This window comes from Rhinolophus ferrumequinum, chromosome 9 (assembly GCF_004115265.2).
Source record: "Rhinolophus ferrumequinum isolate MPI-CBG mRhiFer1 chromosome 9, mRhiFer1_v1.p, whole genome shotgun sequence".
NCBI classification, from domain to species: Eukaryota; Metazoa; Chordata; class Mammalia; order Chiroptera; family Rhinolophidae; genus Rhinolophus; species Rhinolophus ferrumequinum.
In genome coordinates, this window is record NC_046292.1 from 31239414 (window position 1) to 31260313 (window position 20900).

Below are 20900 nucleotides of genomic sequence, written 5' to 3' on the forward strand. Positions count from 1 at the left end.
CACTAATGCAGTTAGCCCTGGAATAGTGAAGATTCAGGCAGCTGGGGTCCAGGAAAGACCCATGAGGCCCCGCCCCACAGACTCCGCCATCAAAGGTGCTGAAACTGAGTTAGACCTCATTCTATCTTGTCAGCCACCTGGGTAGCTCCGCCTTGTGTAGTTTATCTCTTCATCTCCAACGCTTAGCACAATGCCTAACACATACATAATGAACAGGGGCAATTAATACCATTAAATCATGTAATAAAAAAATTAAATGTACGGCTGCTGTGAATGTGTTACATGCCTTATCGGTACTTCATTTAAGCAGGTACCAATACAATTTCCATTTTACAAATGAAGAAACGGGTTCAGAGAAATTAAGCGACTTCCAAAGTCACAAAGCTCTGAGCTCTCTTTTCACCGCCCAAAATACAACGGAGAAACGTAGACAGAAAACACCAGAAAGCAGGTACCACATGAAGACCGACGGGCTCGTGGGAGTCAAGGAACGCGACAGGTTCCGCGCGGTCGGTAGCTTTCACACTAGTTTGTCCAACAGCTCAATTTCCGCTAAGCACAGAGCGGAAGTGTTCTTGTCGGACGCGTTTCTGATGCGCACAACCGGAAGTTTCTGTCCGCGGCTTTGCTGGGATAGGGGAGCGGCGGTAGCCGCTGCAGAGGATTCCAGGTGCGGAGGCACTGGGGCTTAGAGGCAGATGGGGTCGTTTGGGAGACCCAAGCGGCGGGACACAGACAGAACCCTGACCTGACCTGGGCCACCCTCTTCCTCGCGGCCCGCCTCTTCATCCCGCCCCCACTTGGGCTGAAGTGGCTCTGCCTCTTGATCTGAGCCTGGTCCCTCCTCAGGCACTGACCCTTGACCTCGGGGCGCACCCCCATCAGGCGCGATGGCTACGGGCGCGGATGTGCGGGACATTCTAGAACTTGGGGGTCCAGAGGGGGATGCAGCCTCCGGGACCATCAGCAAGAAGGACATTATCAACCCGGACAAGGTAGCAGGGGCGCCGGAGAGCGTTGGGTAGCGGGAGTGAAGTGGTGGGGAGGAGTGACAACGGGAGAGAGATGATGGGGTGCTCCATGTCTAGTGAGATGGGCGGTAGGTGTGACATAACGGGACAGAATATGTGTCAACCTATTCTGGGACAACCATGGGAAACGGTGAGAGATGAGAGGACCAAGAGAGTGTGACACTTGTGGAGTGTTGGGCCGGGGTTACCAAGTCGGTGTGATATTCTGAGAGATGGTGGGAAAGTATCTTCTACTCTTGACAGGTCAGGGGCACTCCCTACTCCCAGCTGAGGTGGGAGTAGGGAGGGGAATGACCTGCTCAGACTAGGGGTGCCCCTGTGAGTGGGTTTCTGCACCTTCATACTGTCGTTCTGTGTCTTTGTTCTTTGTCATAGTGTGTATGTGTTGTTGTACCTGTAAGTATTGGTTTGTTCAGGGATTGAGCTGGGACAAAGCATTTTCAGGGAAAGGAGCCTAGCCTGTGGTTGCTCTCCTGTGGTTTCCCTCCTCAGAAAAAGTCCAAGAAGTCCTCCGAGACACTGACATTCAAGAGGCCTGAGGGCATGCACCGGGAGGTCTATGCACTGCTTTACTCTGACAAGAAGCAAGTATTAGAATCCCAAGTCCCCCGGCGCTGGTCTCTGACCCACCTGCAGTCCCAAACTTATCGTTTTCTTTGCCAATTCTCTCCTGCCTCCCCTTCCCAGCTGGTGCTCCTGCTTGCTTTGTAGGAGGCGGGAGGAGCTCAGATCTCCCACCAGAACCTGACTTTCTTGCTCTAGGGTAGATCAGCAGCAACCTGGGCTCAAAGGCTCTCTCGCCTTCTGACTCTAACCTCTCACCTCCCTAAACCTTGCTGCCAGGGATGCGCCCCCACTGCTACCCAGTGACACTGGTCAAGGCTACCGCACAGTGAAGGCCAAGTTGGGTTCCAAGAAGGTGCGGCCCTGGAAATGGATGCCATTCACCAACCCAGCCCGCAAGGATGGTGCTATGTTCTTCCACTGGCGACGGGCAGCTGAGGAGGGCAAAGACTACCCTTTTGCCAGATTCAATAAGGTGAGCCACCATCATGTGGACACAGGCCAAGGTTGCTCGCTCACTCTGAGCCACTCTGAGCTCTGCAGTCTCCTAGGGTTGGCTCGAGAGGCACGCTCAAGCCTTTGTTTCAGCCATGGTTACCTACTCAGGCCTCGAGGCAAATACCTGTAGGGTGGGACTTTCTGGGTCTTTTCTGCCCATGGGATCCTGTCCTTTTCCTGGACCTGCTCTCGTGTTTGGTGGGTTCTCTTGGCCCTTCAAAGACGGTTATTCCTTAGAGTTGTGTCCTAGGTGCTCTACTCTTCTCAGTCTACTTTCTCATTAGTGTGTTTCATTTACCTTGTAGCTTTTCTTCCCTTCTGTATGTCATTGGCCCCAACTTAATATCTCCAGTCCAAAGCAACAGTTCCCACATATCCAGTCATTTACTTAATGCCCCTCCCTGAATGCCTCACAAGTGCTTCAGATCGAGCAGGTTCCCTCTGTTCCCTACCCCCAAACCTGTTCCCCAGATCAGTGAATGGTACCACTATCCATGCAGTTGCCTAAACCAGAAACTTGGGAGTCATCCTTGACTTAGCCTCTTTTTTAGTTCTCACATTATTTCAATCCACGATGAGACAAAGAAGGCAGGGGAAGACAGATCAGAAACATGGAAGCAAATAAATTGGATTCTTTCAGATAAGAAGCATCAGTGAAACCAGGACATGAATGGGATATGAAATGAGATAAAGAGTGAACTTGTAGGTGGAGGGGTGGCCTCGTTTAGACCGGGTTGTTAGGAAGGGCCTCTCTCAGATGACATTTGCATTAGAGCTCAGGGATAATCACAGTCCTACTGATTTGACTTCCATAATAAATCACGTCTTCCTGTTTTTCATCTTCTATGCCAGTACCCTAGTCCAAGCTGAATTATCTCTGGTCTAGATTACTGAGGCTCAGACGGAGCAGAGCCTTATCCAGACTCACCCGGCCAGTGAAAGGCAGAGCTGGGCTGGGCTAGGATTTCCTAGGCCACTGTTTAAGCCACTATACAATATGGTTTCACATTCCCTGCAGCCTGGAGCAGCCTAGACTTCGAGCCTGAAAGCACTAGCGCCTTGAACCCAGGACTCCCAAGTCCTGACTTCTTTCCCCTCAGCCGTATATCCAACAGCACCTGGAAGACCTCCCACAGAGGGCTCATAGGCTTCTCAGACTCAGCACATCCAGGTGTGACCCAACATTCTCCCCCGTTCCCCAAACCTGGTTTTCTACACCTCACCACCATCCGTAGGCCACTCAGGTCCAGTGGAGGGAGAGGCTGGAGGTGTCAGATTGAGAAGCGACAACCACGAGGTGAGGCATTTGAGGCAATGGGAGGGAAGGTTGCATGAGACAATTTGAGGTGAAGACAAAAGAATGTTCATTTTGCATTTAATAAATGCCGTTCCATGCCAAGCCAAGGCCTACACATCAAGGACACAAAAATGAATCAGACACAATAGCTGCCCTTGAGAAACTTTCCATATTGTTGGGGAGGAAGGAGGGGGAGGCACAGGCAGTTAGTCTGTGAGGATACCTGCTATATTGGGAGGACTTGAAGGTCATGGAAGCTTCCTGGAGGTTAGAGCTTGAGTTGAATCTTGGAGGATGTCACCAGATGTTATTAGGAAAGGAGTATAATGATGTTTTTCAGGCAGAGGTGACAGCATGAGCAAAGGCACAAATTGCAAAGCAGTCACAGGTGTGGGATACTGTTGATGAAGCCTAAAGCCCAGGGTAGAATGTGGTGGGAGATGAGGCTTGAGGTCAGCAGGGGCCAAGTCAGGCAGAGCTGCCACCCAGGCTCAGCAATTGGGGCTTTGCCCTGATGTCTTTGGGCAGCCGCTGACTGATTGAGGAGTGTCAGGATCACATGTCAGCTTTAGAAAGACCATGGGGACTATGGGTGGAGAATGAAGTTGGCGTTAAGTGAGGTAATGGTCTTCTCTCTAATACTGCTCATTGCTGGAGTCCCAATCTTAATCCATGGCTCCCTAGCTGCTCTCCTGCTCAAACCAGAAACACAGGAGTCACCTTCCCTCACCCCTCACATTCAGTCGCCAAGTCCTATGGTTTTTAATCTAAAGCACTCAAATCTGTACCCTTTCTCTACCTTCCACTCATGCTCCTTTAGTTCAGGCCTCTTCACTTCTCACCTGTATCATTTCTAAAACCTGCCAGCTGGTCACCCAGGCTGTCAGCCATCTGTCCTCACTGCTGCCAGGCTGGTCTTTGCAAAAGAGTCATGACCAATTTCTCCTCTCTGTAACCGTTGCCTCCAGTCACCCTCCAGACTCCTCAGCGGGGCACACAAGGCCCCTTTCTCGCCCTTTACTTGTTTCCCTCACGGGTCTCTAACTGCCAAGCCCGCACACATTAGGCTGCTTCTCTCTTTCTCTTTGTGTTGCTCCCTCTGCCTAGGATTCTCTCCACCATCTTTCCTCATCAGTTTATTTCTGCCTGACCTTAAGACTGAACCAGGCCTTCTTTATCTCTACCCTGATCAACCCTGTCCCCAGGCTGGATTAGGTGTCACTCATTGTATCCGAGGCATATCTGTCATCAAACTCGCCACACTGTATTAAATTGTTTTTTTTAGCTCTGGGAAGGTAAGGCTCCTGTCCATCTTATACCTCACCATGTCTCCAGCATACCATTTCACCAAAAATAAGACCAAACCAGGCAATCAGCTGTAATGCGTCTTTTGGAGCAAAATTTAATATAAGACCCGGTATTATATTATTATATATTATATCATATTAATTATATTATACTATATTACATTATACCCTGTCTTATATTAAAATAAGACCGGGTCTTATGTTAATTTTTGCTCCAAAAGATGCATTAGAGCTGATTGTCCAGCTAGGTCTTATTTTCGGGGAAACACGGTAGGTCTGGCAGGCCCATGATAAATATTTGTTGAATGAATGAATGGCTCCTTCACTTGACTGTGAGCTCCTTGAGAGCAGGACTGGTTCCACAGTTCCTGAGTTTTTAAAAAATTAAATGGATTTGAAATGCATAGGAGGGATACTTAACCAAGCCTGGGAAACCAGAGACTTCCCAGAGGAGATGATACCTGAATGAGAACAAGAGGATGAGCAGTTATCTAGGTAGAAGGAATGTGGAAGGGGGAAGGCGTTTCAGGCAAGAAGAAAATGAGGGGGAGAGTCTGGTATGTTCCAGAAACTGCTAGTTATTTGGCTAGAACTTAGAGTCCATGAGGGAAAATGGCTGCAGAGAGAGAGGTCTTTTACCTGTGTTCATTGATTGATTCAGTAAATATATATTGATACCTATAGAGTTCCATACCCGTGTTGAACCTTGAAGGTAGGAAATGAACCAGACAAACCTTGCTCTTGAGGACTATGCGAATTATCTAGAAGGCACTGTTAGAGTAGTGGGGAGACTTTGAGCTTAAAAGAGGCCTGGCTTGCTGACATGATTGGATATACTTTCTAGAACAGTGCTTCTCAAATATCTGTGGTGAAGGACATTTAAAAAGAAAATTTCCGATCCATCAGATTGATAAAGAGTAAAATTACAAGACAAAATACAAGTCTGTGTTTCTTCATATTAGGTTCAGCAGTGTGAGTGCTGTAAAATTGTCATAAAGGCTATTCTCAATTTCCATACTTACCATACACTATGATCACAGTTTGCAAACAGCACTGGTTTGTAGGCTGTCCTTTAAGTAGCCTGTTCAGAGAGATCCCATCTTAGCTGCAGAAAATTGCTTGGGGGGTGGTGGTGGTGGTGTTAAATGGAGGCAGAGATACCCTGGGAAGCGGTTTCTCTGCTCCAGGCAAACAGGGGTGTGGTCTGGCCTGGGATGTGGAAGTGGAGAGAGAAGTTCCAGAGATAAAAACCACCGATTTGTGGAAAGGGAGGGGTCAAGGGTAAAGGTGGGAATTAAAGATGCCTGGCTTCTGGCTTGGGCACCTGGGTGGGGTGATGGAGACACCGACTGAGATCTGGACTGGAGGAGACGTAACTCAGGAAGGGCAATAAGCTCAGTACTGAACACACTAAGTTTGTTTTTTAATTGAGGTATAATTGACATCACATTATTAATTTAAGGTGTATAACATGATTCAATATTTGTACATATTGCAAAATGACCACAGTAAGTCTAATTAACACCTGTCACCTGAATACATTAAGTTTGAGGTGTATGTGGGCTCTCCAGTAGGAGATGTCCAAGAGGCGGCTGGAATTAAGGGTCTTGAGAGCAGGCTCAGCCACTGTGGTCTTTGATAGAGGAAACTGCCCTGGTCCAGCCTATCACTGACTCTTCTGGGGTCTCTGACTGACAGGCCTAGCTGGTAGTGGTGCTGTCTGTCCCTGAGCGAGGTCTGGGGGACAGAGTGTGGGAGAGGGGAGGCAGGGGCATGGGCAGGGGAGCGTATGTTGGGAGAAGGATTCAGGCTCCTTTTCTGTATCTCTGTGTATGTACCGTGTTTCCCCGAAAAGAAGACCTAGTCGGACAATCAGCTGTAATGTGTCTTTTGGAGCAAAAATTAATATAAGACCGAGTCTTATTTTACTATAAGACCCGGTCTTACATAATTAATGTAATATAATATAATATAATATAATATAATATAATATTATAATAATAAATATAATATATAAAACTGGGTCTTCTATTAATTTTTGCTCCAAAAGACGCATTAGAGCTGATTGTGCAGCTAGGTCTTCATTTTGGGGAAACACTGTATGTGATCTTGGCCAGCTCTGTGGGTGCTGCAAATCTCACTGTCACCACAGGGTGGCAGAAGTGCTTCAGACAAGTGTTCCATAGACCTGGGGAGCCTGGGCCTTTCTCCGGTATTGAGCCATCTGCCCTACTCCAAAGCTGACCTTTGAACCCACAGAAGCACTTACAAGTGGGCCCCTCACCTTAAGTGTGGGGGCAGGAACACGTGTGCTGGTACCTGGGCTCTGGAGCTGAAGCATGGGAAGTATTCCTAGAGTGCATGCAGAGGCGGGCTGCAGTCCTAGAGCCTGCCAGGGCCTCTAGTCAAGCAGTTTCTTTCCTCACTCTGGAAACACCACGTCCACACTGCCCTGTGCAGGGCCTCAGGCAGAAGATTTGCTTTTGTCCAGCCCAGGGATTAGCATTAAACAGGAGGGTCACAAGGCACTGGAGCCCACTGGACATGACATGACATGCCCCCACTGTCCCTCTGTGCCAGTAGACTGTGCAGGTGCCCGTGTATTCAGAGCAGGAGTACCAGCTCTATCTTCACGATGATGCTTGGACTAAGGCAGAAACTGACCACCTCTTTGACCTCAGCCGCCGCTTTGACCTTCGTTTTGTGGTTATCCATGACCGGTATGACCACCAGCAGTTCAAGGTGAGCTGGTGGTGTGCATATGCCCGGCCCCCGGGCCCGACAGGCCCACTACCTTCATGCCATCCCTTCCGCATGCCTCTGAGTGTTCATCTCCCCCCCGCCCCACCCCCACCCCCACCCCCACTCCCTGTGGACTTATCCTCAGAAGCGTTCTGTGGAGGATTTGAAGGAGCGGTACTACCACATCTGTGCCAAGCTTGCCAATGTGCGGGCCGTGCCAGGCACAGACCTCAAGATACCAGTATTCGATGCTGGGCATGAGCGACGGCGGAAGGAACAGCTGGAGCGTCTCTACAACCGGACCCCAGAGCAGGTCAGCCCGTCTCGCAAACGCTTCCGTACCCCCAAACCCAGTGCCTCCATCTTCCATGCCTTCAACTCCCTGACCCTTGGGACCCCCTATTTCCCACTGGTTGGTACCTGTGTGCCTCTCTTCTCCCACCCCCGTCTTACCTTTCACTGGCCACCTTCCCTGCTCTTCATAACCCTTCGTCTCCCTCCTGATCTTACTTCTCAGATTCCCGCACAGACAACCCAGTGTCCCTTCAGCTCCCTGTCTACCCTCGCTCCTGTGTGTCTACATACTTCCTAGCATCTCTCTCCCAGGTGGCCGAGGAGGAGTACCTGCTACAGGAGCTGCGCAAGATTGAGGCGCGGAAGAAGGAGCGGGAGAAGCGCAGTCAGGACCTGCAGAAGCTGATAACAGCGGCAGACACCACTGCAGAGCAGCGGCGCACTGAGCGCAAGGCCCCTAAGAAGAAGCTTCCCCAGAAAAAGGAGGCTGAGAAGCCGGTGTGGAGACTAAGTCAGCCCAGCTCAGGGTGGAGGGGCTTCCTGGCACAGCGGACCCCTGGTGGAGGGCTCTGAGAGCACTCAGAGCTGGCAGGGTGCTGGGACTAACACTGGGCCCTCTCTGTGACACCTCGGTTTCCATAATTCCTCCCCAGGCCGTTCCTGAGACTGCAGGCATCAAGTTTCCAGACTTCAAGTCTGCAGGTGTCACGCTGCGAAGCCAACGGGTATGTGTGTCACCCTTCAACGTTTTTGGGCCCTAGGTGCTCTGCGGCCTGAATGCGGGCCACGGGCCTGGAGCTGTAGGAGAGGTTGTGTCATGTGCCTCAGCTAGAGGTGGCCTCGGGGATGGGGCCAGGTTGAGGTCACAACTTCACTATATTCCACTTGCTGGCTATTTCCTTTTCTGACTCAGAGATGTCTCCAGGGGTTAACTTCTCTTCCAGTCCCCCACTGCCTTTAGTCCCCTTCATCCTAAGCTGCTTGTGGGGGATAGGTCTTAACTGCTGGGTCATTGCAGATGAAGCTGCCAAGCTCTGTGGGACAGAAGAAGATCAAGGCCCTGGAACAGATGCTGCTGGAGCTGGGTGTGGGTGAGTGTGGAGGCTGGGCCCCACAGGATGTACCCCCTGCCCCCGAGGCTGTGGATAAAGGCAGGGGGAGGGCAATTCTTCCATCACACCTCTGCTGTCCCTGCCTTCTGCCCACCCACCTTAGAGCTGAGCCCCACGCCCACAGAGGAGCTGGTGCACATGTTCAACGAGCTGCGGAGTGACCTGGTGCTGCTCTATGAGCTCAAGCAGGCCTGTGCCAACTGCGAGTACGAGCTACAGATGCTGCGGCACCGTCACGAGGCCCTGGCCCGGGCTGGCGTGCTGGGAGGCCCGGCCACGCCCGCTTCCGGCCCGGCCCCGGCCTGTGCTGAGTCAGCAGTACCTGAACCCGGTCTTGGCCCTGATTCCACTAAGGACACCATCATTGACGTGGTGGGCGCACCTCTCACGCCTAACTCGGTAAGAGCCTGGACAGCCTGGGAGTGTACGAACTGGCCCTGCGTGTGAGCAGCGCACATGCGTGTACAGGCTCCGCTCCCTCTAGTGTCTGCAGTGGAAATTGTCACTCTGATGGGTTCTGAGACAGGGTGGGATTGGGTGGCCCGTGGGTATCATATCACCTTCCCTGAACCAGGGCTCAGGGGCCATTGACCGCAATACCTTCTGTGTCTCCTCAGAGGAAGCGACGGGAATCGGCCTCCAGCTCCTCTTCTGTGAAGAAAGCCAAGAAGCCGTGAGGGGCCACATGGGGCGTGGGTGCTGCTGCTGTGTAAATAGAGCTGCTTAGTTGCACTGGGCTGCTTCCTTCTCCTTCCTACCACTTCTGATGCCTCTGGCTGGGGGGAGGATGGTTGGGGGTGGGTGTCACCACACCCACTTCATTGGGGTGGCATGGGGCTTGCCTGCATGGGAGCCCGTAGCAGCCCTCCGACCACTAACCACTGCCAGTGCTGCCCAAGCACCTGTGCCTAGGAACACCCGTGGTTCTACACTCAAGATGGTTCACACACAGCAGTGGCCTCAGACACCAGCAGGTTCGAACAGCCTCGTGCTCAGACAGTTAGTTCCCCCGGCCCTGTGCATATGCAGGGAGGGTAGCACAGGTGCTCCAATGCCCACCAGCTGCCCTGGTCGACTTGCGCAGAGAGCAGCCTGGAACATACTCTAAGCCCTACACTTCCTGACGGTGTCAGGCACAGCATACCTGGTTCACGTGCATGCGCCCGCGTGCACACACACACAGGGCCTCATTTCCCCGACTTTATTCAGTGGCACGTTCACAGCGGGGATGGGATAGACACAGGGTGGGGCCTGATCTGTCCTGGAGCCCTGGGGGCACCGCACACCATGCACTACAGATGGGAGGGGGCACAGGGGGGCTTCGTGGCCCCAGCAGAAGCCTGTGTACCAGGGAAGAGGTGGTGAGAACCTGGGTCCCCCTAGCCCAGGCCCACAGTGGGAGGGGCTAATACTGGGCTGAGGTTGAAGGGTGGGGGTGGGGGGCACAAAGTGTCTGCTCCAGAGAGGCCAAGTGGCCAAGCCCTTACCTAGGGCGCAAGCCCACAGGGCAGGCTGGGGGACACTCTGGACTCAGAGCTGTGCCACTCTCCCTTTTCCTCTCTGGTGAGGGAGAGGAGGGTTCTGGGCTAGGCCAAGCAGCTACCCTGTCCTGTCCCATCCCGTCCTCGGCCAATCAGAATGGCTTTGATGTCTGCTTGAAGATGAAGCCTCGATACGCAAGTGTCTTCATGATGTTGGCAATGTTCTTGCAGTCATCTAAAAAGAGGGAGAGAAGACATTTAGATGGGCCCGGGTCCTTCCCCTCCATGCCCATGGATGCTCTTTACATGGGAGGGGTTGGGAAGGAGGGTCAGATTTGGGGGCCACAGACTAAACCAGGGGGTCCCATCCCCTGGTGGCAGCATCTCCAGCTTCAGGTTGGGCTGGTTGATGCTGGCCCGGCGGGAAGCCTGGTCTCAATGTTTTCAGTCCCATAATTCATGCTGGAAATTGGCCGGCGTGTCCCGCCCCGGCCCCAGCGGTGATATATGGGCGCCGTCGCAGTAAGAAAAAGGCAGAGTAAATGTGTAATTTCTCCCTTGACGGCCCCCGGCCGCTGGGCGATCCTTCTTGTTGCTGCCGCATGGGGACGGCCCGTCCGCCACACTCCGTCTTCCCGCCACCCGCCTTGATGTCTCCATTTCATTACTGTGCAGCCATTCATCATGCCCATGGCCAGGGTGACTTTGCCGGCACTTGCGTGTGTGTGGGAGATGTGGCCCAGGCCATAATCACTGGTGATGAGGCACAAACCTTGGCACTTTTGGGCCAGGGCCCTGGGAAACACCTGTCCTGTATCTCAGGCTTACGTGCTCAAACCACCACCTGCCTGGGTACCTGTTCCTGTGCAGCCCCAGACCAGTGGAGAGGGTCCAGGTTTGTGGTCCCCGAATGCCCTGGCCAGCAGTCTTCTGCTGGATATGCCTCAGCCCAAGCCCTGCCTCTCCCACCCCAGTAGTCTCAAAGCTAATGCTGGTCAGGTTTTAGCCCCGTCTGGCCAAATCTCAGGTTAAATATGTCTGTCTGCCAGACCCTGTCATAGCAGGTTCATTAGTTCTGGCCCCCATGAGAAACTCCATGCTCAAAACTGTCCTAGAACCCTAGTGGCCGCAGAAACAGGTACTCGGGTCTCAGAATCATGCATGTGGGCCAGAACTTGTTCTATCACCACCAGCAGGAGGGACAGCTGCCCAGAGCTTGTCCCACTATCCAGCCTAGGACAGAAATGGCCCAAGTACTGGGTCTTTCTGTTCCACTACCTAGAGCAGCCACAACTCCCCATCCCTTCACCTGCCTCTCCTCCCACACCTCTCCCCGCTCCCATAGATGCTCCTGGGCCATAACCAGGCCCTCAGCCACCACTAGCCCTCATGGGATCGATGCTGTAATGGCAAAAGTATTGTGCATCGATGTCATAATCAGGTGTGTGGGGGGGGAGTAGTAAGGTCAAGGTGGGGTCGGGAGGCCTCTGCCGCTGTCAAGGCCCAACCCCTCTCACTGAGTTCCCCAGCTCGCCCTTGCCAGGACCTTAGAGTAGGAAAGGGGACCCACCAGAGCTAGAACAGGGCTGCAGGAGCAGCCATCGTCTGGGCAGTCCAGGGCCTGTATCATTAGCCAGACACCAGCTCTGCAGCCGCTGCTTAGGCCAGACCAGTCATCCAGGGCCATCTCACAGCTCAACATGAACGTACCCACAATGGATGTGGGCATGGAGGTGACCCAGGACCCAGACACTGGGACACCTTGTTCCTCCAGGGACTCAGAAGTCATGAGGTCTGGTCTGAGGCAGAACAGAGGGAAGACAGATGGGTGGGCAGTGGCGGCCATGGCAACTCTAGACGTGACCCATCCCCGTGGTTTATGGGCCGGACACGCGCCCCGCTCAGCTGAGGCCCCATCATTTGTCTCCCTTAGTGTGTATGCCTGTGCCGTGGGGGTAGAGGGTGGAGGGAGGAGGCTGCGACAGGAGGAGCAAGGCAGCTGACAGGGAGGGGAATGGGGCAGAAGAGGTGTGCAGGAGGGGTGGGTGTGGGAATGGGGCAGGAAGGACCCCGGAATGCGGAGGGTTTGACAGGGCCCAGGTGCTGTGATGGCACGGTCAGAGGGACTCTCACAGGGTGATTTTCTTCCTAAGTAAGTCTGGCCTTGTCAGGGTACCTCCAATTCTTCCTGTCTTTTGCACTCTGGGGACCATGGCCGCTCTGCATATTAAGAATAAGTCCCCTCGTTATCTGCAATTACCCAGCAGCCACACACCTCATTTCTTCCAGCAGAAAAGAAAATTAGTTTTCTATTGACTTCATCTGGCTCCTCCCTCATTGCTGGATAAATCGCTCAATCTGACTCCCCTGGCCCTAGTGAAAGTGCCCAGCCCCTCCCCCTAGGCCACCAGCCGTCCAGTGGGCGAGCACTGGCCTCCCCCTGTGCCTGGCCCTGAGCTGGGAGAAGGTCCATGTGCCCTAATCTCTCCTTGAGCTCTCCCCACTCTACACATGATATGGCTTCATCCACATCTGGAGCTGCGGCTACCCCTGAAGTTCACCGTCTCCAGCATGGACCTGAGCTCCAGACCACAGATCCAAATGCCTCTGGAACCAAATCTCTTTCTAGATATCCCTACAAACTCAAAATGTCCAGTAATGAACTAATTTTCTTTCTCAAGCTTCTTTACTCCCCTGTGTTCTCCATCCCAATGAATGGTATCCCAAAACGCACAAACAAGAAACCTGAGAGTCAGGGCTTTTCTCCCTCACTCCCCAAATCTAATCAAGCATTAAGTACAGATTTTATCTTATCTCCTGTCTAAGCATCTACATCCTTTCATTCTGGCAGCCACCCCCTGGCCAGACCCCACCATCTCTTGCTTTTATAGTAATATCCCCTTTTTTTCCCCTCTAATCCATTCTCTTGCAGCCAAAGTGAGCTTTCTTATACAAATCTGATCGCATCCTTTCCTCTTTTAAAGTCCCTTAAGTAGTTCCCCTTGCCCTCAGTTTCAAGTCTACACACTTTAATATGACTTAAAGGTAGAGGCCCTGCAACGACGGATCCCTGCTGTGTCGTCTCACCTCTGCCACTCTACTCTCAACCCCTCATCTCTCAGAACCACTTACTGTTTTCCAAAAATGACAAAATGGGGTTTGGAGTCAGGCCGGTTTCTAGTCTTAACTTTGCCCCCGGGTTGTGTCCCCTGTAGCAAATGCTTACTTCCTCCGAACTGCAGGTGCCTCACTCGCGGTGCTACTGGAGGCTGCCTCAGTGTTACTGTGAGGGCCGAACAGGTGATGCACCCACACGGCTGGGTACACGCTTTCTGTTTGAAATGCCTCCTCTCTTCTTGACGGGAAAGCAAGGGTGCTAGTTTCCTGGATGATCAATGATGAGAAAGTGTATACTGTATAATCTACGGCGAAGACGACATAGGGGCCGGCACACTTGATAAAACCAATTGTCATTCACTCCACCAATTCTGACTGACTACTGGGCCTGTTTACTGGGGCTTATGGAGTCTAACTTGTTGCAGCTGTTACACTGCAATGAAGAAAGAGAGACCCAGATCGGGGGAGACACTTGCTCTAGTTCAGCCAGCAAGTCAGTGGGATAGCAGCTATGGGCTTTCAGCACAGGCTCTTTTTGCAGCTCTTGAAGTTTCCATAATAGTCAGTGCAACCTACTGATCGGTTTAAACAGTTAATGGCAGTTAGAAAAGGAGAAAACTGGGCAGAGGCACAGAGACAGACCTGGGTCTTTTCTTTTCTCTCCTAAGTACATTCCTAATCTTTATTAGTTGTTTTCCTAGATCTATAAACTCCTTTCTCAAGGGTCCTATGATGGGTCATGATGGAACCATTTAAAAGTTCTCTATATTACTTCCTTTTTTAAAAAATTAAAGTTTATTGGGTGATAACTGTTAGTAAAGTTACATAGATTTCAGGTATACAATTCTGTAATACATTATCTATATCTCCCATTGTGTGTTGATTTGGCTCTTTCAATAGGCCATAAGTTCAGAGAGAGACAGCAGCAGGGTGAGTGTGGTGACATGGCCTCTCAGAGTCCTCTGCTTGAAGCCCTGGGGCCACGTGGGTCAGCCGCCCTAACTTCTGGCACCTCTCACTGAGCTAACGGGCGAGGCCAGCCTGAAGCCGTTATGGGGTGCGGGATGGGAGGAGGTGGGTCACAGCCTTGTGCTCACACTGGAGGCTTCCAAGAGTGCAACCACCTGAGGCTGACACGTCCAGTTAGCTGCACTTGTTTGGAAATTGAATGGTAGAGGACAGAAGCAGAGCTTGAGCTGGGGCCACCCTCAGGAGGGAAGGAGCCCAAGGAAACTTGGAGGGCCATTCATTCATGCGCTCATTCATTCAGCAAACACACACTGACCCCTTCTGTGTGCTGGCACCTCGTTCAGTCCGAGGATCAGGAAACGGTCCGTGGGAGGACGAAGTTAAGCAGGGTCTGAGGGGCATGTGGGAGGGGGCTAGCCAGCGAGTTGGGGTTGGAGTGGGGGAGATACCCTCAGCACAGTGAACAGCACAGACACATTCTGGAGGGGAAATGTGGAGTGTCCAAAAATAATGAAGTTCACCAGGTGGTGGTGGTGGGGGTGGTGGTGAAGAAGCCTAAGAGGCAGGGGAAGGGCAAGAGATGAAGCTGGTGAGGAAACCCTGAAGAGCCCTGACTACTAAGGTAAGGAGACTAAGATTTTATTATTCTGGGAATGATGGGGAGACAATAACATGTTTAAGGAGGGGCATGACAGGACCAAATCTGTGTTTCAAAATTATCATTGGAGGATCAGAGGGGTGAACCCTAAGGCAGAGACACCAATTAGCAGAGGGTGCTATTGTCCAGGCCAGAAATGGTGGCCCAGAAAGAGGCCAGTGGTAGTGGAGGGGGAGACACTGGTGGTGTGCACAGTGGATGGAAGTAAGAGAGTTTTCAGGAAAGAGAATGAGCAAGCCTTCCCAGGGGATCGGGAAGACGAGAAGAGGGAGGAGTCTAGGAGCTTAGTGCCCCTCACTGACATAAGGCAAACCAAGAGGAAGTGCAGGTTTCGGGCAGTGATGAGCTTAGCTCTGCCTGGGTTAAGTACAAGGTTCCTACGGGACATCTAAATGTATGAGGCATTTCCTTTATGGTTTTGTATCTTGCTTAAAAAGGCCTTCCCTATCCCAGTGTTACTAGAAAACTATCATATGTTATTCTAATACTTTCAGTTTTTATATTTAACTTTTTAAACTATCTGGAATTTATTTTTGTATATGGTGAGAAATAGAAGATCTAACTATTTTTCCCCTAGTGGATAACCAGTTGCCCTATCACCACTGATTGAACGGTCCACACTTTCCCCATCTTTTTGAAATGGCGCCTCTATCATATTTGTACTTACCACACACGGGTCTGTTGGAGCCAGGAAAGAGAATGAATGTGAAATGATCAAAGAGGCAAACTGGATTGGGGGGACATCAGGGGCAGTAGGGTGACAGCTGCTGACCTTATGAGGCTATGAGGCCGTGTGGCCTAAAGAAAGATTCAGACACAACCTGAGGCCTCCTGCCTAAGAAGCTCAGCCTGGTAACACACCTTCTTAGTGATCTCTAGGAGCTGGGAAGGAATGTGGCCAGAACCCATGGAGCAGGGACCAGCAAAGATGGGTTAGAGAGAACAGTGCAAGGAGCGGGAACCATGGGAAGGATGAGAGAGCAAGAAGCCTGGGTGTGTCGACACTCTAGAAGCTTGTTTTGTCGCCACATTTTTCTGTTTGTCTTTTGGACATCTTGGCAGCAGCATGCCTCCGAGCAAAGGGCCAGTAAATCAATCCTAGTCTGCTTGACAGGATTACCAGATTAAATGTCCCCAGCCCCACATGGGACACACTTATACTAAAAAATTATTTGTTGTTTATCTCAAATTTGAATTTAACTGGTGTCTTATATTTTTATTTGCTAAATCAGCAACTCTGTGCTGGGGGCCAGCATCTCAAGCTACAGCGGGGTGCAGTTCAGGATATAACAGCACATGGTCGCCCAGAGGGAAAACAGGGAAGGGGTCAAGGCAGTGAATTGAGGACTGAACCAGCAGAGGGCCCTTGTATATCCTTACATTCTGGGTTCAAATCCAAACTCTACCACTTAATAACTGAACTTGAGCAAGTTACTGTACTTTATTTAACCTTAACCTTTCTGTGTTTCGATTTCTTCTTCTCTAAAATGGGAATAAAAATGATGATCAGCAATTACTTCCCTCAAAAAGTTGTTAAAAAGATGAAGTGAGTTTTTATTTGTAAAGTGCTTAAAACAGTGGCTGGGTTAGTTATTACTATTACTGTTATCCCAATCATACCCAATAATACTAGTTATTCCAATAGTAACACCCTGATATTCCCCAACCCCTTGCTTCTTGTCCCAGAACTGGCCCCCAGCCCCCTGGGCCGCCGGACAGCGCCATCTTGGTCCACCCAACACGACCCCCTCAGATGTAGACTACATCGCTCCACAGACACCACACCACTCCCACAGCTCTCTTCCCCTCCCCCAAGACAGGGCCCTTATAGCCTCAACTCCAAAGTGACCCCTTCTTCAGAGCCCCCCCTCACCCCCCTCCATCGCACCGAGGTGCCTGGAGGTGCCACAGGGCTGATGGTGAAGGATGACGGTGGTTCTACAATAAGGGGAAAAGGCAATTTCGTCTTGATTAGCAGGCGATTTCTCTCTCCATAATAAGCGCGCTCCAAATAATTAGCGTGTTTTACGTAATAATGAAATTACAGAAATGCAGTCCACTTATTCAAACAACTCACCATTACCATATTTTTAAATATTAGACTTAATTAGAGTTTATCACTTCAGAGAAGTATGCGGACCGAAGATGTTTTTAAAAAAATCCTCATAAAGTGTTTATTAAGCGCTGGTAAAGCTGGGATAATGATGTGTTTGGAAATTAAGGCAATCAAACACTTACCGCTGCTCCTGGAGGCCGGGCATGGAAATGAGGCCATTACACGCCCATTACCCGCCAGCTCACAGCCACTTGGGGGGCGGGGAAAGGATGCTCCCGGCCGAAAGGGCAGGGTGCCCGGAACCGCCTGTGCCAACATCCCACAACAGCCTGACCAGTCAGTGCAGCATCAAAGCCCTCAAGTCACTTGTATCACATTTGGCCACCAGAAGCCCAACTCAGACTTGGTCAGACAAATGACTAGATTGGTCCCAAATGCCAAAGAAGACACCCAAGATCAAGCAAGCCCGATCAAGACTCCCAGGCCTGGCAGGATATGCCAATTCCATTCAAACCCCAGTGCAGAGTGGGACAGAAGCTACGTTGGGCAGCCAGACGTCAGTGAGAAGAAGTGGAGGCTGAGCAAGCTGTAGACCCGGAGCAGGTGACCACTCCCCACTCTGGGCCACACAGCAAGGGCAGCCGGAGTGGCAGGGAAGGGGCCAGGAGGAAGCTGGGGAACTGAGCCGGGGGCCAAAGATGCCACGGAGATAGGGGCCAAGCTCAGAACACACCTGGGGACAGACGTGGATCGGGAAAGCAGGCAAGAGGGTGGCAGGAGAGGGGCTGGTGGCTCCAGGCCCCATTTATCCCAGTGAATAACTAATTCCAGAATTTATAGTGCCGGGTTTTTGTTCTGTGGCCATTTATATCTGCAAGGGGAGGAAATGAAGAGGCAGCGCGGACGCCACATCTTTCTGTGTTATTGCTTGTCTGCCATTTGCAAATCATTATTAATTGTGGGCCCTGGTGGCGGCCCGGGCGGGGGCCAGGCTGGGTACATCCACATAGCTCTTCATCAAGGACCCCAGCCGCTGCCCCAGAGAGCCAATTACCCCGCCCTGATTGGGATCAGATAAAGAGGGAATTTTTACAAATTAGGGAATAAATAGAATTTCCACACAGGGCGCGGGCAGGACCTGAGAGGCTGTAATGAAAAACCATCCGTCACCATCAGCGGCCTGGGCACGAAGCCCCGGTGCTCCCTCCCCTTGTGGGCCCGCCCTAATGCTCAGGGGCCTGGGCGGACAGGTCTGAGGATACCCTCAACCTCACCAAGGTCCAGAAGCGGGGAGAAGAGTGCCCTGGTGGGGGGCATGTACCCTTTGGGCTGAAGAGGCCTAGGCCCCCGCTTCGCACTCTCCTGAGTGCTGTCTCTCCCTGTCCCTGTCTGCCTCTCCCTCAGGGTCTTGACAAGGAGGAGAATGAAGCAGTCCTGAGAAAGGCCAGAGTTGGGGACCACAGGGCCAAGACCACATCCCTGCCCCTCAGCTATGGCAGCCCTAGGGCAGAGCCCCAGCCCCGTGGACCACTCACTCTGGGCTCCCATTAGCGCTCCTCCCCTTGGATCATTAAATATGTATATCTTATTACACGCCTTGTTAGAGTATCGAGCTCTATTGACTGATGATAAATCCTGAGCCTCGTCCTGGCCATAAATTTATCTGGAGATGATGAAGACTCAATAATCTAGTCAGGCAGATAATATCATCGGGCCTTAAAAAAGATCATTACATTATATGTCAGAATTAAAAGTGAAATACGCCGTAGTAACAGGGCGGCTGCTCTGGCTATCACAACGGGTGCCATCTCTCCTACTCGTTCCTAGCCAAAGCCCTATCCAGGTAGAGGAGCCAAGAAGCCTCCTCCTCCTCCTGGCTCTGGGATACCACAGCTGCAAGTGCCAGAGGATAGCCAGATAATGTAAGGCCACCAGAAGGGTGGGGTGCGGGGGTGGGGGGGAAGGTGGCTACTGAGACCAGCTGGTCTCATTTCCTCATCTGCCATACCTGGCAGCCACCTCTGCCCCAACCAAGCTTCTACTTTAACCTGTCCCTAAGGAGTCTCCTGAGGGACTGTCTTCTGGAGGTCCTGGAGTGGCTCCAACAGGAAGGTGACAGGGCCTTACCTGCTCCTGAATGGCCTGACCAACCAGAGCATATTCTTTCCAAAACGGGGACACTGGGGTACAGAGCTTAGGCTCCTTAGGCTGCCCCAGGCACCTGTGACATGGCCCCAGACCCATGTGCCAGCAGCCTAGCTGGAGCCTTTCTCGTGAGCACGTGCTATCAGTCCAGAACATGGGCCTTTCCTTCCCGGGAGACCTGCCTGTCACAGCCTCTGCATCCCGTCCTTTGAGAACCTTGCTGCCAGTCCCTTGGGTCTTTGACCTTGGCACTAATGACCTTGCCCGTTGTTCCTTATTTCCACCATTTCTACAGTCATACCCTCAGCCTTTTTAATACCCTCCACTTCTCTTCCTTTGAAATGTTCAATTAAAATATTCCTAGTTTCTGACGATAATATACTTTCATCTCACTTCCCCTTTTTCCCTGTCCCCTTTGGACTGCTTAGCCAGCAGCCCTTCCCCTGCTGCCAAGCTCATGTGACCAGGGTGGTCTGAGCCATTCCTGGTGACCCTATCCTCTTGTGAGTCACTGAGTTAGGGGTAGCCACGTGCTCTAGTTACTGCAATAGGAGGGTAAGTTGGCTAAAAGACCTTTAGGGAAAATTTCTTCACCCTTAAGAAGAGAAGCACGAGGGGAAAACAGCCCTTTATATTCTGCTAGATATTTTCATATCTGCACATAAAAGAACAACAACAACAACAAAAGAAAAAAAATCTGAGTCCTTGATGACACTGCAGAGATGCTGAATCAGCTGTAGGATGAACTTACCTCCCAACTTTTGTGATGTAATAAATCCTCTCACTATTTAAGATATTTTAAATTGGGTGTTCTTTTTCTGGTAGCCAAGAGCACACTAACTGATACTGAATGTAGAGGCAGAAAAGAGGAGGATATAACAAATGGACCGTGTACATAAACCTGGCTGAATGGAGGAGGTGGGGCAAAGCCCAATGAGGACACTGCTATTTCTGGCTGGGAAAATGGTAATCCTTGTTATGTTCTCTGTACATTTGACCAAATTGTTTCCTGCTGTATCTCAGGATACATGCCATGTTACTAAAAAGGCTAAAAGAATGGAGTTTAGATGGGAACCCATGTGAAAGCAGAGAGGGGAGAAAATACAACTTCACTAAGGAAGGCTTTCTGTGTCCGTGGCTTGCAACCCAAGCCCCACAAAGTCATGAGAGACGTGGGCTTCTTCTTTCTGCCGTGCCCTTCTCAGCATGTTGTTTCTAATTTGCAAGTTATCTCATGGTCTAAACTGGCTGCTGGAGCTCCAACCATCATATCCACATTTTATAAGAGGAAAATGGAAAAAGCAAGAATAATGTACTGTCCGGCTGAGTCACTTCAAGTATTGTTCCTGGAGGTCCCACACGACACTTCCTGTCATCTCACTGGATAGAACTCAGAGACATAACCATATCTAACTAGATGAGAAACTACAAAAAAACAGTCTTTGAACGGGTACACGCTGTTGTCCCTAATTACACAGGGGCTCCATTTAGTGAGGAAAAAGGACAATGGCCGTTGGGTGTGGACCATGCAGTTTCTGTCCTAGCAACGTAACTGATCCACCTTACTTCGAAGCTTGGATTCCATGGTCCATCGTTTCAACCCTTTCTTGCCAATATTCTCAACTCTCT

General features: G+C 51.2%; 2 protein-coding genes across 10 annotated transcripts in view; one reads left to right on the top strand and one right to left on the bottom strand.

Moving 5' to 3' along the window:
* The first annotated feature begins 582 nt into the window (after positions 1-582).
* Positions 583-9577, top strand: DMAP1 (DNA methyltransferase 1 associated protein 1). Of its 3 annotated transcripts, none has more exons than XM_033114267.1 (11): positions 583-670; positions 850-995; positions 1524-1615; positions 1875-2070; positions 7281-7439; positions 7585-7752; positions 8046-8231; positions 8387-8458; positions 8752-8824; positions 8949-9244; positions 9463-9577. In XM_033114267.1, the coding sequence occupies exons 2-11, from the start codon at positions 891-893 to the stop codon at positions 9520-9522; spliced, it is 1407 nt and encodes a 468-aa protein (XP_032970158.1). In that variant the 5' UTR covers positions 583-670; positions 850-890; the 3' UTR covers positions 9523-9577. The 3 variants fall into 3 exon arrangements, with proteins under 3 accessions (XP_032970158.1, XP_032970160.1, XP_032970159.1); XM_033114269.1 differs by having other exon boundaries at positions 7588-7752; XM_033114268.1 differs by having other exon boundaries at positions 602-995.
* Positions 9578-10013: 436 nt separating this feature from the next.
* ERI3 (ERI1 exoribonuclease family member 3) overlaps positions 10014-20900 on the bottom strand; it is a 122623-nt gene continuing 111736 nt past the window's right edge. For 3 of the 7 annotated variants that reach the window (XM_033114273.1, XM_033114270.1, XM_033114275.1), the window contains exon 9: positions 10030-10561. In XM_033114273.1, the coding sequence (XP_032970164.1) occupies positions 10479-10561 (83 nt within the window). In that variant the 3' untranslated portion in view covers positions 10030-10478. Of the gene's footprint in view, positions 10562-20900 lie in introns of all 7 variants that reach the window. The other 4 variants (XM_033114276.1, XM_033114277.1, XM_033114272.1 and 1 more) reach the window with 2 other exon arrangements.

Coding starts and splice junctions, on each gene's coding strand:
- DMAP1 (XM_033114267.1), top strand. CDS start 891: ATGGCTACGGGCGCGGATGTGCGGGACATTCTAGAACTTGGGGGTCCA. Junction 8,232..8,386: donor AAAAGGAGGCTGAGAAGCCG/GTGTGGAGACTA, acceptor ATTCCTCCCCAG/GCCGTTCCTGAGACTGCAGG. Junction 9,245..9,462: donor CACCTCTCACGCCTAACTCG/GTAAGAGCCTGG, acceptor GTGTCTCCTCAG/AGGAAGCGACGGGAATCGGC.